At 50.5% G+C, this 17,289-nt stretch overlaps 6 protein-coding genes across 6 annotated transcripts; 2 read left to right on the plus strand and 4 right to left on the minus strand.

The window, feature by feature from the left end:
• Positions 1 to 543: 543 nt before the first annotated feature.
• On the minus strand, positions 544 to 2,441 carry Asppvi_002046 (uncharacterized protein; the record flags this gene model as incomplete). Its single annotated transcript, XM_043307579.1, has 5 exons — positions 544 to 1,393; positions 1,447 to 1,530; positions 1,580 to 1,705; positions 1,769 to 1,893; positions 1,950 to 2,441. The coding sequence occupies 5 exons, from the start codon at positions 2,439 to 2,441 to the stop codon at positions 544 to 546; spliced, it is 1,677 nt and encodes a 558-aa protein (XP_043163514.1).
• Positions 2,442 to 5,040: 2,599 nt separating this feature from the next.
• Positions 5,041 to 6,143, plus strand: Asppvi_002047 (uncharacterized protein; the record flags this gene model as incomplete). Its single annotated transcript, XM_043307580.1, has 4 exons — positions 5,041 to 5,199; positions 5,271 to 5,557; positions 5,621 to 5,834; positions 5,889 to 6,143. The coding sequence occupies 4 exons, from the start codon at positions 5,041 to 5,043 to the stop codon at positions 6,141 to 6,143; spliced, it is 915 nt and encodes a 304-aa protein (XP_043163515.1).
• Positions 6,144 to 6,832: 689 nt separating this feature from the next.
• Positions 6,833 to 7,708, minus strand: Asppvi_002048 (uncharacterized protein; the record flags this gene model as incomplete). The annotated part of the gene is made up of 1 exon (XM_043307581.1): positions 6,833 to 7,708. The coding sequence occupies one exon, from the start codon at positions 7,706 to 7,708 to the stop codon at positions 6,833 to 6,835; it is 876 nt and encodes a 291-aa protein (XP_043163516.1).
• Positions 7,709 to 8,656: 948 nt separating this feature from the next.
• On the minus strand, positions 8,657 to 9,253 carry Asppvi_002049 (uncharacterized protein; the record flags this gene model as incomplete). The annotated part of the gene is made up of 2 exons (XM_043307582.1): positions 8,657 to 8,898; positions 8,971 to 9,253. The coding sequence occupies 2 exons, from the start codon at positions 9,251 to 9,253 to the stop codon at positions 8,657 to 8,659; spliced, it is 525 nt and encodes a 174-aa protein (XP_043163517.1).
• A 2,109-nt stretch (positions 9,254 to 11,362) lies between these two features.
• Positions 11,363 to 11,855, plus strand: Asppvi_002050 (uncharacterized protein; the record flags this gene model as incomplete). The annotated part of the gene is made up of 2 exons (XM_043307583.1): positions 11,363 to 11,403; positions 11,465 to 11,855. 2 exons carry the CDS (start codon positions 11,363 to 11,365, stop codon positions 11,853 to 11,855), a joined length of 432 nt encoding a protein of 143 aa, XP_043163518.1.
• A 701-nt stretch (positions 11,856 to 12,556) lies between these two features.
• Asppvi_002051 (uncharacterized protein) lies at positions 12,557 to 13,899 on the minus strand (the record flags this gene model as incomplete). Its single annotated transcript, XM_043307584.1, has 2 exons — positions 12,557 to 13,306; positions 13,369 to 13,899. The coding sequence occupies 2 exons, from the start codon at positions 13,897 to 13,899 to the stop codon at positions 12,557 to 12,559; spliced, it is 1,281 nt and encodes a 426-aa protein (XP_043163519.1).
• Between the last annotated feature and the right edge of the window lie 3,390 nt (positions 13,900 to 17,289).

Consider the following 17,289-nt stretch of genomic DNA (forward strand, 5'->3'; position numbering starts at 1 on the left):
TATTGCAAAAAAAAAGTTACTCCCCAAAGATGCCCGACTGCAGGAAAAGCCAGTATATTTCTTCATTCCACCAGGCTACTTAAGGAGATATCGTTATGGAGTGTCGTCCTTGTGTAAGACGAGTAAATGGAAGAAGCACTGAGGCTCGCCGGGTAGATGGTGCGTCCTGACAAAGTTGGGAACACATCTAACTCCAAGTGKGCGAAAAGTTTGCTCGTATGGTTGGCAACATTCAAGTTCCCTTGCACCGCACAATTTGGTGGACTGCGGACGTTCATGCTCTACCCATTAAGCACCGGGAAAAGTGGCCTGTTTACGTACTGTTCCGTTTGATGAACTGAATCCTTTGTGGACCGTAGAAAAGCCTGGGCAACTAATATCTTTACGAGATAATACGAATCCAATGTATTAGGCGTTAGGATACAGGTTCTATCGAATTCGGCCAAAAGAGTGAAAGCGGTTTTGGAACCACGAGTACAACAAATCTCTTATCATGCATCATGCCGGACAGTCAACCTCACACTAATCAGGCCCGCCAGCCACCTACTCCGCAGCCGACGAGCGTGCGAATATCCCACCGCTGCGGACAAACTTAGGCCACGTGTTGGTGAAGATGAGGTACTTGATACTCTCCTCCGCGCGGTCAAAGACCCTGGCACTGAACGTCTCCGGAATCCCACTCCAGTACTGCGAGCGGCCATTGACGGAGGACGCGGTCCTTAGGATGGCCATCTCACAGCCTTCCGGGGACACCGGAGGTTCGGGATCAGAATCCGAAATAGTGAATGGTATGGCGGGATCAACCCTACGCCCGCTCCCATACAGGGCCTGAGCGGGAGCATCGAAAATATGTCCGAGAGCCTTGAGATCTTGCGAAGAGATATTCACGGGGAACTCAGCATGGCGGACACTAACAAATTTTACATAGATGCACAAGGCCCTGTAAAATTGTTCTTGTACCAAATGCTGGACATTGTCGTCCGTCAAAGTAGTGTGATCCCAGCACGCCGGGGGCAGCGAGGTTTTCCACCTGGCGACACTCGTAAGAAACGCAACGTTCTCACCAGAAAAATCGTGGAGAGAACAGAAAGTCTGAAGCGGGACCGGATTGTGCTTCAGGAGGTGCTCAAGAGCACTCATGCTCAGCATGCTGTTCAGCGAGTTGGGGTTGGATTCCGTAAAGGCATTGGGGGATTTCCAGCCTGACGTCACGGACTGCACCAAAGTAGACGCAGAACTAAGAGAGTTGCCTTCAGCGCCAGAGGTCTCGTTTTCTGGCTCCCACTGTGTGAATGAGTCGGACATTCCTTCACGGAGAGAGCGCTGGCGCATTACCACCGTGCAGGGAAGAAGGATGGTGAATACTTCCAGGAACCAAATGGAAAGACAAATCCTGCAATGGCATCAGGAAAATAGCACTCTAGTTGTACGTACGGGTAAGCTTACCAMTGTGGAGGCAGCCAGTACCGGTTAATGGACTCCATGGCGGGAACGTAGATGGCGATGAGCCACATCGGCGTCGCGGGAAGGCTGCATGACCCGTCAGGAAAATCATCTCTTCATCAACTGCTCTACTCACCTGGCAACTGCGCAGCCAATAGTCTGAATCCGCCAACCCTGGGTGTCGTGAATATTGCGGGATTTCCAGAGAATGATCGGAGCAACGACCCAGGACCAAAAGAACTGCCCTAACACACTGGGCCACCTAACTATAGGTTAGGACTCCACTATGAGCGGACAGTCACAACGTCACCCGTTTGGCGCTTACCACTTCCAGCACAGACCAATGCCTGACTTCTGCTGTATTTTGGCACCGTGAACTTCAGTGACAAGTCCATTGCCGGGGTGGTGTTGCTTGCGGGAGAGTATCCACATCAAGACGGTGAGGAACAGCTAGGCGACTGGTTAGATGGCATCGCCAGATACGGGGAAGGTCACGAAAAGCGCACCTGAACGAGTATTGCAACGGAAGTGAGGACGAGGGCCCTGGTGGTATATTGGAGGCGACAGAAGCGGCTGACCACGCCAACTTCTCGCTCTGAGTCCGCAGGAGAGTCGAGGACTCGGCTACTACGATCAGCATATTTCTGTTGCCGCTTCGCGACGTGCAGAAACCGGCTGTTCGAAGCGTGAAACAGGGCGATACMGCAAGGCAAATAGGTGCCCATGATCCAGTACTCGGCGTCTTCAGGCATAATGACACCGATCATCATTCCGAATTGGACGACCGTCCAGTAAACATGAAGGAGTGCGACAGAAGACAGCGACAAACCAATCCCTCGGATGCGGAGGGTCGGTGTTTTCCGATGGGCAATGAGATAGGCCATGCCAGACGCCACAACGGCAGTCCAGGTACCTGCCCAGCATGCCCACCATATGCTCGCCGGGGTATATGAAGGCTGCGGTTTAGAGTCGGCGTTGATACTGGGTTCCCACCCCATGGCGGACCTCTTGAGTGAAGAGATTAAGGAAGGGATCGAGGCCAACGAGGGAACGAAGCCAGACAACTTTTGTAAGGGCTGTCGGGTCTGTGAAGCGTAGCCAACTGCAAAGGAATGGAACACCAGCGGACAAAGATAGAGGCAGACGAAATAACAGGCCTCTGGTTTACTTTATGCTGCGTATGTATTCGTCGCGAATGCCCATAATATCCCAGACGGAGTGAATTATGCCTGCCTGCTCGCTTAAGAGTGGCCGTTTCACAATCAGAAACATCTCTTCGCAGTAACCCTAGAAAACAGAGACATTGGCTTGACTTAGTATACTCCACCATTCACACTAACGTACAATCGTGTGTCCCCAGGTTATAGCTGCGACTGTCGATGGCCGCGCTGAGTCTCAGAGTCAGGCCGCCCCTTTAGCCTATCTTTCCGACTTAGATTGGCAACCATCTACTTCTGTAGACTGTTGATCAGCTATCGAGCCAGTCCCGGACACTGACAGCGCCATCGCCGTTGATGCGGTAACATTGAAGATGAACGGAATCAAGCTTCACCGGTCCTGGTGATTTTTCTGACACGGGGTTTTCGACAGATCCCCTGGTTGGAGCGGGCTATGTCTGTTTCACAACGTCTATTACGTCGTAGTCACCTGCCCGGCTTGACTGGATACCTGCCACGTTCTACGGGGCTTTCAAGGAAAATTAACAATATGTGACGGTTACATCAAAGTAGGGTCATTGATTGAGAATCTTTTCATGTACTCAGTAGCCACGCAATCTGAATTGTCAAAGGCACGACCAAGTGGGTTTTGGCCGCTTTGTGATGGACCGGGGAAACTGAGCAGGCCGAAAGAAAAATCACTCATCCAAGGTAGCACAGAAACTAAGAAGGGTCTGGAGTGGGAACGTAATAGGTTTAATCGGTGTTGATCCATTTCTAATCCCACCCCCGTCTCTCCTCTTTCTTCCTGCCTTCCGGCATTGCCTGACCCACCTTAATCGGGCAGGTGGATCTGGAGGAGGAATGAAAAGCACCGGAGCGTTATAGTAGCCCCTGTCATTTAGCATGCATATTTCAAAGCCGCCCACCACTGCTGTTTCCAACCGCTTAACAGAGTTTCTACGGAATAGAGACTCCAGATACCCTGATCAGAGGCGGTAGTTGTAGTGGTCATGGCAATTAGATACATCTAGGTACACTCCGGCTGTGGGAGCCCTGAAGGAAAGCAGAGCTTGCAAAACCGAATGACATCATGTGCAGCGCCCTGTACTTGACCACCACCGCACGCCGGACAGAAACGATGGAAACAAATGGCAAGATGAATATCAGGCGACGTTAACCCACACCCGTCGCATCTAGTGTGCTCCTGGTTACTTCCGACAACTTCACTGGAAGACCTGTTCAATTGGGTTTCTAGAAGCTTTCTAGCACGTTGACACCATTCCTGCAGTTGACTGTTTTCTTGACGTAAATGATGGTTCCACCACTCAAGCCTGTAAACTTCATCGTGCATCTCACGGAAGAGTACCTGAACCCGAGATCTAGATGACCTGGCCGGCGTTGGTATATTTCTCGGTTTTTGGTATCGTGCACTCGGAGCTGGGTCGGATATTGTCAACTACCAGATGTCAGTTGATCAGTACAAACACTCACCCTTTGTCCGGACATGGCCGTCGCTCATATGGTTGTTCTTATGCATCGTAATCCGTCAGAAGAGCAGGTTCCAATACGCACGTAGAGATAGAGAATAGTGAGAAGAATGATTGGAGACCATAGTTACTTGATTCCAGGAGACAAGGTACAGTACCTCTGAGCGACAGGCAAATTTATATCCCCTGTAGAGCTGCAGTTCACCAGAACACTGGGTTTCAGATTTCGATGCCCCTGCCGCGCGGAGAAACATCAACATCAGCTCCTTTCCAAACGGATACTCTAGTAACCTGACCGGACATCCAGGACTACCGGTTTGCGCGTGCCCAAAGGCATGGTCTCGTCCTTTTTCTTTCATCATCTCACCGAAAGGTCTTTTAGAAGCGGCGGAGCCATGAATTGACTACTGCTTTTTCGTGCAACCGACTCTCGTCGCGGTGGCGGCTTTTCTCCACCTCTTTCGGGTCTCTTTGTCTCCTTGTCCACTAAAAAGTCACGAAGGCAGCCATGTCCTGTCTTCGACGCTCCAGTTATTGCGGCTATACCGAGTGTAGAATAGACAGAAAAGCAATCCAAACCGCCAAGTCCATGGATTTGTCTGGCTTCACCCTTGTAGATCCTGGAGCCGTGTTGTATCGGTTCTGAAGCACAGCACAGCATTATACCAACTGGGAAAAGATCTGCCATGGAGCCCATAGTGGAAGAGTGTTACCAATGGCCACTTTCAAATCGTGGCGAAATTTATGGTTGGCGTTTGCTCCGTGGGCTCCGTGGTTGCAGTAACGGTCTCACTCTCCATTTCCCTCGTCCCCCGGCTGCTGTCCATGCCGAACCGGGGAACCATGTGCTTGACCCTGCCTTTAATAGAATGGCTTTAAGACCGACCTAACCTCCACGGCGATGGCCGCTCTGAATTCCCCATTTTTGCTGTGGAACGACAAGCGAAGGTATGCCGCCAACTGTTGGAGACCGCCCCGCCAACCCAGACGTCTTGATTGTGGAGGCCTGGGGGCAAGGATTCATGGTCGGATCCCTCATTCTCATGATTGCCATCACTGTGGCCAACATGAAGAGCGGCGTGCTCCTGCATAAGGTGATCGTGGCAGAGGTATTGTCCGGGGTCCAGCACTGGGCCGAGCCCTACCATCTGACCTCTTTACTGACGTGGAGAGGCAATAGCTTGCCTTGGCCATAGGACACGGAACCTTCATCTTCTTCCATAGACCCGCGTACGGCTGGTGTCTCTCGGTTACGGCGGTCGGCCTCAACATGTCATGGTCGCTACACAACCTAATATGTTGGATGAAAATTCGCGGTTTTTTCACCCCGTGGGGCACTCGAATCTACTTGGTCAGCTTGCTGGTAGCTCAACCGTACTGGATACTGGAGATCTTTGCCAACTTCACGTTCTTCAATTACGGGCAGACCTTGTTTGAAAAGTCTCGGCCGCTAGAGCCGCTGTTCCGGTGCGATTGACGAATACATTACTCATCCCAAGCTCATCCTGAGCAGTGCTGATAGTTGTTTAGAGACCCCTGGTGGATTTTTACCACCTGCTTTCTCCTATACACCATTCGGCGAGGTTACAAGTGCTCTTTGACCCAGCTAGTCTTCAGTAGCCCTCGCTTCGGGATCATGCTGCTTTCCATGGCTGCCTCGATCGCCTTTACTATTGTGGATACATGCGCGGTTCTTGGAGCATACCATCTGGAGTTTCCAACGGGGATTGAACCTTTCTGGAAGGTAAACCCAGGACTGCCAAGATGCCTAGCAGAAGTAATGCTGATGCTGCTATAGTTAGGCTTTATATTTAAGTGCCTTAGTGACACTATCATCCTGGACGACTTCAAAACCACACTCGACCGATTGCGGCACCATCTCTTTCCAGATTTGCTACAGTCGGAGGAGGGTGACTGTCATGCACCCGATCCGGATTCACCACAGCTAATGAGTCCTGCGCCTAACGCTTCTATACAACGCCCCGTCCCAGTTCAAAAGCGCTACGGCATTGCAGTGACCCAAGAGCACCCCGTTATGGTATTATCCAGATAGGAGGCGCGGGGTGGCCAGGAATTCGGTGAAATGTGACTATATCAGGCAGACTCTGAAATTTACTACGAATGCTGTTTTACTGTATGCATATCAATATCTTACCAGGATCCCTTGGGTCCAGACACGTTGACAGAATATGGATGAATACGATCAAGTTGTGTAAGAACGCAAAGAGGGTCTCTGTCTTCTATGAATCCCGTATATTAGCGGTAAGGCCTTAATTTGAATTTCGATTGACGATAATGGTGGGAAAGGCGTTGTTACCGTAAAGAACCCTGACGCAAGCAGCGAGCATGTACCAGTCCCTGCACGGAGCGAAGCAGAGGAACTGGACATTGCCGCACAACAACATCTACGCCATTCCTTTTGCTGGTATTGTATCTCATGTAGTCTGCATCTTCGTCAAATGGTTACTTCATCCGGCCAGATTTGATTCAAGGCAGACCCTGCTATTTGTGTTATCAATATTTGCGACTTTATGTTTGACAGGTGCATTTGATGTCTACCAAATCAATATATACCAGACCACGCCCTTGCCGCGGCTTCGCCCCGCAGAATAATCACCTTTTTTCTTTCCCATGAAATGCAGAAAGCGTCCGCCCTTTTGATGGTGGCCCAGGAACGACCCCCTTGGGAAACCCATAGGCGACCAATCCCCTAGATCCACACCGTCCAGGGACTCATCCACGTCATCGAAGGATACTCCTCTGGCTCTCCCAGTCTTGCCTTATCTGCTCCACATGCGACCGATAGTTCGTCCTGCCCGACATCTTCAGCACCTCAGACGGGTCCGTCGCTACAGAGTTCGAATGCGACATATGGACCAGTTTATCCAAGATTGCGTATTCAAGCTTCAGTTTGACACTGTAGACCATCGCTTTCAAAGAGATGTGAATGCGGAACAGTCCGGCGTACTGGAAGCTCACGATGGCAGCATCCATGACGATGAAGATGATATTGACAATCACCAGCTGGATCAACGCGGAGTGGAACTGCTGTCGAGGACGGAGCTTGAGGAGCCGAGCGGCGGCGTTGGTATAAATCACTGAGAGAATGATTTCCTGGATGGAGAACCCGATAAGTTGAACCCGCTCGAAAATATCAAACGGCTGCTTAAAGCGCGAGGCGTGGTTGGAGTTGGTGCCGAACTCGAGAATCCAGCCGATGGTGTGGAGGATAACCGCATTGACGATGATCATCGCCAGCGTGCCGCGCAGGACCTTGCGGGAGTGGACGACGAGATGTAACCGGGACCAGAGGACGAAGGACTGTCCGGTGACCATGCCGCACCATCCCACCTCCTCGACGGCCACGGCGAAGTAGCCAGGGAAGATGTCGAAAATTATGAGGATATAGCCCAGGCCGAAGGGAAGGATGCTGATGGAAGAAATCACGAGGGCCCAGAAGTAGAAGCCACCATACTTCTTGAAGGTGGCGAAGCAGAGAACAATAAGTTCAATGGCGTTGTACCAAGCGATGGCAACCAAGCAGACGATTGTGAACTGTTCGGTCAGGTTGGAAGTTGAATATTCGCGGGAGGCGTCGGTGCTCCGGATGGTAGACATTGTGACGCGACTGCCCAAGCTGGGAGAGGAGGAAGCGGCTGGTGCAGGGAAATGGAGAGTGTAGATTTTTGAAGAGGGGATTGAACCCTAAGGCGAGCTGATTCACCTCCTAGTTGCGGTGTCCATAGGAAAGGAGAGATCTCCCATACTTTCACGAATCGATAGCAGAATTATTACAGGGAACATGCCAATGGTGCAGTGTATCACAGGTACGCCAGGATGCTATGCTTTCTGATCCTGGTTCTACGTTACGTTGCTTCATGTTGATCATCCTCCTATCAAACAGTGTAGGTAAACTGTATAGGCCATTCGTTTTGAGTCCAAGCTTATGGCGTGTGATGGCAACAGGACCAGGTAGCCCGACCCGATAGGCGGTGTGAGTGGATCCTTTATTACCGCCCCTGACTGTAATTACGGCGAACGCAACCTTGTGGCGCGGCTGGAGTGATCTCCGGAAACCGACCCCGCCCAGACGAACCACCAAACCTTAATCGATAGAGCAAGGAGCTGATTCGTTCAGCCTATGACGGCGTTCCTGATCATGGGGAAGCCTGTTTGAACCACCAGTCGTTCTAGAACGATGGCAGAACAGGCCTTCTAGCCCTAATCGCAACCTAACCACCCCGCCAATCAGCTCCTACCTGTCCATGGCCGATCATGGCTCTCCACGCTTCGGTCAGCATGGAAGAGCGCGCACGGAGAATCCCATCAAGGCGGATTTTCGTCCACATGCTGGCTCACACTACAATCACCGTTGGCCTTCTGTTACTTTGTGTTAGGAATCGGTGTAAATTAATATCCTTAATGGGCGAGGTATGTAAACCAGAATGTTGTATGATACATCAAACAAATTATTACTGCTCGGAATGATAAAGTAACACTGTTTTTATTTTCCCCTGGCGGCCTCTCTCCTCAATCATCGCATCCTCCATTCCACAATCCCTCATATCAGCGGCCATCAGCCTGGCTCCCGCTATAGAAGCGATATGCGCGGGAACTCTTCTTGGTTTCGGAGACCGGGGCCGTTTCCTGGATGCCGCGCGCGGTTTTGTGTATAATATCGTTTTTGTATCCTTGATCCCGAAGCATCTCCTCCAGCACTCTGTCGCTACTCGTTAGCTTGAAATCTGCAGGAGCTATCGACTTGTTAGGTATCTGGAGATGCAATGTACCGGACTCTTGACTCGAGACTAGAAGCACAAGTCAGCATACGTCTTGACGCATTTTTGAAACGAATTGTAAATATGGTCACACTTACTCACAGATCAACGAAGTAAGCGCTTCACTACCACTAACGTCGATGGGGTACTCGGAGGCCTCTATGGCTCCTGCACTATCTTTCTCCCATTTCCCGTCCTTCTCAGTTTCGTGAAGGGCCTGGTCGGACACACCCTCATCGGAGGCTTCTTCGGGATGCGAGTCAATGTCTGTGGGCGCAGGCAAGGTCTCGGAGTGTGAGGGTCTCGACTGGACCCTTGGAACGGTCTTCGGCTCCGTCGATGCCAATGCCTTACGGAGAGCATTTAGGCGGGGCAGAGGTGTCATCATGAGGTGATAAGGTAATAGTTTCGTATAGTCCGAATCAAAACAAGACTGAGCGCAACCACAATAATACATAGGCATGGTCCTATATACCCATATATGTTTTGTTGTCAAGTTGACTGAAAGCCAAATGTAACCCTGGAACCTTGCAACTTGCAAGGCCTAAACGACTGGTGACATCTAAGCCGCTGGCTGCTGTAGCAACCATCCGTAGAACACGGACAATGTAACCTCACGAGTAATGGCGATCAAATTGCCCGAGCTATCGTACGCTTAGACCGGGGCTACCTATTGAATAATTGGCAGACCGGTTAGCCAGCTATAGCTCCGAAACCGCCCGGTGAGATATTATTGGTTCCACCGGTAAACGATGAGAGTGGTTGGGCAACCGAAGACGGGCCACTTTTGATTTGATAGACAAGCCATATTGCAGCTTTTCATGCCCGTTCATCTATGGTCAGGGTCGCAGCATATCCTAGGGAGCATCGAAGTCGACGCCATATACCCACGACTGATATTGGAAGTAAAGATATGCATGCTATTATCGCGCCCTACAACTGCAGCGCCCTACAACTGCAGTTGTTTCCGTGTGTGTACATACAATTTGCAATGGGCGTGTCTGAGCGAGTCGCTAAGCACTCGGCGAAGCGATCAAAAGCAGTCATAGACAGTCGCCCGGGATGAAAATAGCAGAATTTCTTTTTTTCTTTTTTTCTATAAATATATATATATTAAAAAAAAAAAAAAGAAAAAAGAAAAAAAATGATAAGATGGCACATCAGAAATTACAGGAAATGTTGTCAATGAAATGATCCGGATCCAGGGCCCTTCCAGGATCAACCAAGGTCATCCATGGGAATGCGAAACTGCCCATGCAATCCAGCTCCCCACCGTCACTCGGCCAGATAAAAAGTTCAAATCGAAGATCAGCACCACGTATGGATCGAGTATACTGGTGCATCGCTTCCAACATTTGCTCGCGACACTGTCTCAGGTTGCCTAGGGGCAGTTCGACCCGCGGAAGGAAAAAGGGCAATACAGCGATCGATTCCCCCGTGTATTTGTGTATGACCGAGAAATGGATCTCCAGCCAATCTATCTGGGTTGCTACCATGGCAGAGGCATAATTAAAAATATCCTCGGTCCGCGTGAGCGAAGATAGAAGACTGGGACCGTTCCAGGAAAGAAATYCCGGATCGTCATAAGAAGAAGATAGRTAACAGTCGACAGCCACYCCACTCGTAGGGAACCTGCCAAACTGTTCTCGAAGTCGTCGTGTGCAGTTCAACATGCCAGGCAAAGCGGAGATTTTTCGTGGTGTGGTATAACTTTGAGTGTGATCGGTCGATTGAATAGCAAGCGCTCTTTATGMCCTTYCCTTCGTGGTGACCCGGCCCGTCAGTTCACTGTGCTTATGATCCTGAGTGGCAGACCTACCTGAATGCTGCGCCCAATACTCAAGGTGTATGTGCAGTCCTCGGTCAAGGTAAGGACGAAAAAGAGCCGCCTTTATAGAGCGCCCAGTCCCGTGTGAAAATCCCTGGACTGGTAGAGCTGAAGTTTCCGCTGGATCCAGGTCATTTTTGACCGTAAGAAGGTGGGGAGGAAGGGGGTGAATGTAAAAGRGAGGATTCAGATTTTGGAYGGGATTCAGTGATAGCAGCARCAAAAARGTTGGGCAAATAAGAAGAGGACTTATCCGGGAAAGTGGGCTGGGCTTTCGCACGGAGGACGGGCCACCAGGAAATGCCCAGGGTATTCTATGCCAGGGCATTCTATGACCGCCCCCTTGGGTAAACCTTCTTCTCTTAGACATCCAAAATGAATTGTGYCAACGGTTACCAGCATCACCCGCGCRGTGATATTTCCRGGTATCTGGCGATACCAAGACGGTCACACCAYATATTCCGATGAGGTGAATATACTCCAGGGCCCTAAAAACGAACTGCGGCGGTGAGGGAGAGTGTCTTTTATGAGCAACCTCTTTCCCTTCTGGTAAGTTTCCCACGAGCAGCTAAACTTAGTTTCACCTCAATATGTGCGGGATGTATAAAACGACTTGATAAAGGGGCCTAGAGAGTCCTGTTCCGCGAATTAGTCTCAAATGACAACATGAAGTGGTTTCGCGGGGTCTGGCTGAGCATTTGGCATGGGTATGATATGTTCAAAAAAAAATTTCGTACCAATTGCTAACTGTGCGCATCGTCGTCGCAGAACTAAATCTGGGATAATATCCGCCGAGGATAACTCGAACATGCACCATAACACAGCCAAAACCTGGCCATCTCGCTCAGCCAAAACCGGACTGAACGTTGCCAGCGACAACAACACACAGCCGGTCAGTGCTATCGAGGAGCTGAGGTGTGAGCGGTGTCGCGGCCGTCGCTCTCCGGCGTATCATTGTCGACATTGGCAGGACCCTGTCCAACACCCCGCCGTGGGGATCTGTTCGCGACGGCGCACCGGCTGTGCTAGTGCGAAGGAGGTTGTTGAGCGAGATGGTCGAATTAAGCGACTGGGAGAGCTTCCAGCTTACGGATCGACATGTGGCCCCGAACACAAGGTCGGACAGATCGAGACGTCACCCATCTTGCTGTCCCGATGAGCGTTGTGGRACCAGAAATTGTCGCASGCAGTATCCARTGRTGCTCCTTGCAAATGTACGCTGGTGTACTRCTTCCCGTATTGCATGGCAGGTTACCGTAGCTTGCTATTGCCCTCCGCAATTCGTGAGGCAACCCATCTTTGGTGATGGCTCTGGGCTGTCTCTGGTGATCCTTCGGACTCGAAGTGAGAGGTTCCCCAGGCGTCGTAAGGCTCCAAGTCGAAATMCACCAATTTCACGTCAATCCCTGTCTGAGGTTGGACCACTTCTCGGACTGCCCTGCGAATTGATTGCCGGGCACATACTATGTATYGACGATCCATTAACATTGTTTAATTCGTACAAATARGCCGCACAGYGGACTGTCATTTACTAGAACAGAGTCGGATAGGGATTAASAGAGGAGAAGCAACATAAACTTACCGCCCACGGCCAGCTTCCCTCGGCGCTTGTTGAGATGGTGTTGTGCCACTTGTCCAGCTTTCATCGAGCCTGGACACAATTTGATTCGCCCGCCACGCATATCATCCGGATTGTCGGTTGTGCTGTTTAACCGGTAATATAGACTAAACCGCAGGATCTTTCGTCGTCAGACAAATAGCTCATTCAGTTCAGGGGTTCGGTACCTTGAATTCACCCCGGTCGAGGTCCAACAGTTCCTGCATCCAATCCGCTATCCAGCATCGGTGGCATACAGACAGTCAGTATTTGATTGTGGACAGGGTGGGAGGGGTAGAARGCGTCACGATACTGAAATCATCCATTTGCCAGACGATCCTCAACTTTCGCACCATCGCTCGACGTTGTTCGCTTGCCAGGACTAGCATGCGGATGAAGGGAAGCACACGCACAATGGCAGTATCTTCCACAATAAATAGGATTGTCCCAAACGCGGTGAAGTCGAGAGACCGACCGTAGGGCCCCAGCAGTAGAGCGAACCGTTGACGACCATGAAGCGACTCCCGCATATACAGGCGTTGATAGAGACTAACAGACTTCGGCCGGACCAGAATATAGAGCGTGCGCTGCTTAGGCGTGTCGTCCCAGAAGGAGACATAAAAGAGGGGCAGTTGAAAGCATGTTCGGAAGCMTGCATGAGGCAACCAGAGATACACCCACTGGCCAGGTTGGAGGGCCCAATGGGCCGGCACGGTAATCTCGATGCGAAGGAGCTCGTGGAAAGGTTGTACAGTCACGGCGGGCCAGGCACAGCCCAACTGCTTCTTGATAAGAATGGCGTGGGCTCCAGCGGCCACACTCAGCACCACCCATAGGATCCCCGCACCAGCCAAATACCAGCGGCAGCTGGAGCGCAGGTCCCAGGTATGATAGGACAGCGCCGCCATGGCTGTGATCGCAAGGATGTAATGGAGCTTTATGGCCATCTGGCTATGGCGTCGGACAATCGCATGCAGGGTCACGGGGATTATCGAAAGCAGTGAAGCAGCTGCCTGCGTCCAGTTAGATCCGTTCCATTGAACGTTCTAGCGTTTTTCAATGACTGTATACTGACCAGAAGAGAAATGCAATGGCGCCTCATGGAGTGGATTGCATCATCGGCCCCAGCGATGATGCTAGCCCCATGGAGAAGGGAGTGGGCAACTGCCATACGGCCGAACCACCGGTGCATCCATGCAAAGGAAGAGCGCCTAACTCCAAGTAGATGGGTTGGGAGGCCAAAAGTTAGTCCGGTGCATAAAGGGATTAGATTGAAGACGGCGAGGTTTGCTGCGCGCCGTTGGATATCTGCCCAGCGACGAGTAGATAAAGCGAGGAGTAACCCATTAGCGGCGAGAAGAAGCAGGACTAGAAATAGTTCTGAGACTGTGGACATGTCCAGGCTTCGGACGAGCGACGGTAGTGGGTAGCCGGCGTATCGCCGGACAGAGACCGTGAGGTTCCGTTGGAGAATCCATAGGCCAAGGTGGAAGGTGAACCGAGTGATGAGCCACACCCCCAGCCAAACGGCTAGGCTTATACCGTACCAGTCAGCATAGGGGATATTGGCAGCCTGGTTGTGAAGAGTCGTGAGAACCGACGGCATATTGTTCGCCCAATTGACAGCCTCAGACGGCAGGCTGTAGGCGTGCTTTATATGTCGACGTTTTGACCCCTTTGCCTATTGTTGAATGACACCATGGGCGAATCTTTGGTATTGACAGCTATCTGCGTACCTCACGTATTTCATGCATCACTTATTGCATGCCATTTAACCAAGGGACCATCCAGACATTGACGGTCAACGGAGTCAGAAAGCGGGTGGCCAATTCAGACGCTTTGCCTTAAGCGATGAATGCCCTCCTAAGAATCATCTGTTTGTTGTTATTACCAATGACGTGATTTGGGGGCAAGCCAGTATGTGAGGCCCTGGCCAATGTATTGTAGGTGCAGGGACCCCGTACAAATTAGACTAGGTCCTGGGCAACCTTCCCGTAGAATTGCGAATAGCTTGATTTCACCAGTATCAAGCGGCGTGGGCGGGCTGCTACGGCAAAAATATGACATCGCAGAATATAGCTGACTGAGCGTGGGTAGGCGACGGGTATGTATGGTCATGATAAATCAAGTGGCACTCAGGGTTGGTCCTTCGGTTTTGACGTTATGGTTAAGCTATGCAACGAGTATGTGAGCACCAGTCTGGTAATATATAGCTCCTCCTAAGATAGTCTCACCATCCTGTACTGCCTTAAAGTCTTCGGAAGTCTCAAGCCAAGAATATGACCATCTTTGGGCGGACGGCTGGTAGACTTATATGACAAGATTGTGCATCTGGAGTCAAGCAGCTTAACCACGATGCTACAGTGGCTGGGCAATAAGGACATGGAAGAATGTAGTCGCTGCTTGATCTGTTCTTTGCTTACATACTACCGTAACTGCAGATGTTGTCCTAGTGCGAAACAGAAGAAAAAAAAGAACCCGGAGAAAGCCCCTTTGCCTATCTCTCAGCGTCATAAATACTTTCGCAAATACTACTGTACGGTATGTACATCCTTGTTATTGCGCTTCCTGTTACATGACCTTTCCCGCCAGTTCGTTTGTATGATCGCCGAGAGTTGCTCTATCTCACGGGAAAGTTGTTCGTATGCCGCAGTCGATTGCTTTCTCATCCTTCTTAGGGATTTCCGCTCCCTTCGAGCTTTGCGGAGCCGATTAGCCAACTGTAGTGCATTGGCGATGAAGTTTATATATGGCGTCTGGACGCCTCTAGCTGACTTGTTTCTTGGAGAACGTCGTCTTCCGGCTCCTATAGCATTGTCAGAATCAAGTTTAGCCGAACATACAGTACTTATCACGTAACGGACGTGTAGTCCGTAGTAGACGGTTCCCACCTTGTTGCGAAGGCCTGTCAATAGCCATGTCTCTCAGTAGAGGCTCGTCCCAGTGGTATTCCTCTTGTAAATCACGGCAACACTGGGAAGATTGATCCAGATTGTCCATGTCCATTGCTGCCAGCTCATCCTCTACCCATGACATTGGTGGGATGGGTTTCTCAGAAACTGTAAATCCGCCGAAAAGCATAAGGAAATCGTCATCACTGTCATTGTTGGAAGCTGTCATGCTCGGTGTCTCTGCCTCAACGATTTGCATGGTGCACTGTATAACCAGAGCCTTGGCGAAGGAACAATCGGCATTTCAGGTAATTATCTCGGGCTTATTATAGCTTTCTCAATCATCTCATATGGCACGCCGTGGTGCGGCAAAGTGCAGCCMTACTGCAGTCAGCCGCAATGCTCGGACGCAACTCGATTGATGATGGGTGCTGTTATGCCCTGGCGTTCAGCCCTCGGCTTTTGAAGGACCCACCCCGGATGTACATGGCCAGTCCGTGTGGCTGGAGGAATGGGAGCAACGAAACATGCATGTCGGTACCACAGAAGGGGCTATCAACCCTGTGGACGAGGTAATATATGTACTTTTCGCAAGAATCCGTCCAGTAGGCCTGATGATCGGCCGATGGATTGCTGTATTAAGGAAATGCATGGACAATCAGGTTCCTGCGACCTGCCGAACATCCTACGAGCTCATTCGGGCTTCCCGGGAATGTGAATAGATTTCTGGCTACTATGTTCCGTGCGAGCCCCCAAGAGTACAGTTAATCCTGGTTAGACCCATGCGCCCGTCTACCTTCCTCTTGATTGACCTTTCAGTCTTGGTGCTGCACCAGGAGACGGACGGCATCGCAAACTCCGCTTCGGACATTGCTAAGTTCCTCCTTAAGGTCATGTATCAAGTTTCGCTCCCTTATGACGTCCTTTTCCAGCTGCCCGTTTTTCATTCCTAGCCTCGCGATGCCCGGGAGATCCTTTCTATATGATTTCGGAGGTGGCCGATGTCCTCGCGCAGTTGGTGGTTTTCTCGCCTTACAAAGCTCGATGATCGTGGTGAATGAGTCCTCTTCACCGAAGTCTGACGACAACTGAGTCAGCCTCCCTGTATTAGCCCCTCCATATTTTGAACATTTGATGGCGATAGCCTACGTCAGAGTCAAGTACTCCGTCTGCAACTCGAGATGGGCGCACGGCCTTGATTGACCGCCCGATCTCCTTGCATATTGCGTCCTAGAAGGCCCACGGTCCCGTTGCTGACGCTGGTCTTCATTAAATGTGACTTGGAATTTGTGACAGACCAAGTATACCCATCTTCTGGGGCCAGCTGCAGCCGAACCGCCAAGGCTGAATGTTTAAGTCTAGTCAGTTATCTTGGTAGGTCAGATAACTTCACTTCTTTTGCCAATGTACGTGGGCGAGTGGTACATATGGTTTGCCAAAGATTTCCGGCACTGTTGGCGCCGCTGAGTGTGATTCTCATTGCTAGACCAGGCCATCACTTAAGTACAGAGACATTCTCAAGAGTGGGGCCTAAGCTGAGTATGAAGTAACGCTCCTAAAATATAGACTGACTTAGTCGGGAACGAAGCAAGTGGATCCGAGGTTATGAAAGAAAGCAGATAAAAAGGCAAAGAATTGCAGTGTGTATTTCTGCGATTCTCTAAGTCTTTTGCTTTGAGTATAATGAGCTGGAGTCTATTGGAAGAAAGTACATGAGCGTTTTGATTGGACTTTTGATGGTAAGTATTGTAAGATGATCGTCAGTGTGGTTGTTCGACCGGTTAACTAGAGACGAAGATAAGACATTATTTTGAGGTCCAGTTGAACCCGGCAACAAAGAGCATCAGTCTGAAGGGACTATTATGAAAAGAAGGGTCAAGTAATTGATCGTAAAAAAGGAACTGATAGAGTCGATCAGTGGGTAAAAGGGAGAAGACTGGCTAAATATTCCGAAATAAGGCGACTATGCCCTAGACTATTGTCACCCCATGACAAGCAGCGCCTTTGTCTTTGGTCTCTAAGACCTAACTAGTTAATCACTTGATGTAGACACTCAGAAGACTAGACAGCACCACCAAAGCCAAGATAAGCGGATTAGCTTTTGC

Source organism: Aspergillus pseudoviridinutans (assembly GCF_018340605.1).
Source record: "Aspergillus pseudoviridinutans IFM 55266 DNA, scaffold_13, whole genome shotgun sequence".
Taxonomy (NCBI): Eukaryota; Fungi; Ascomycota; class Eurotiomycetes; order Eurotiales; family Aspergillaceae; genus Aspergillus; species Aspergillus pseudoviridinutans.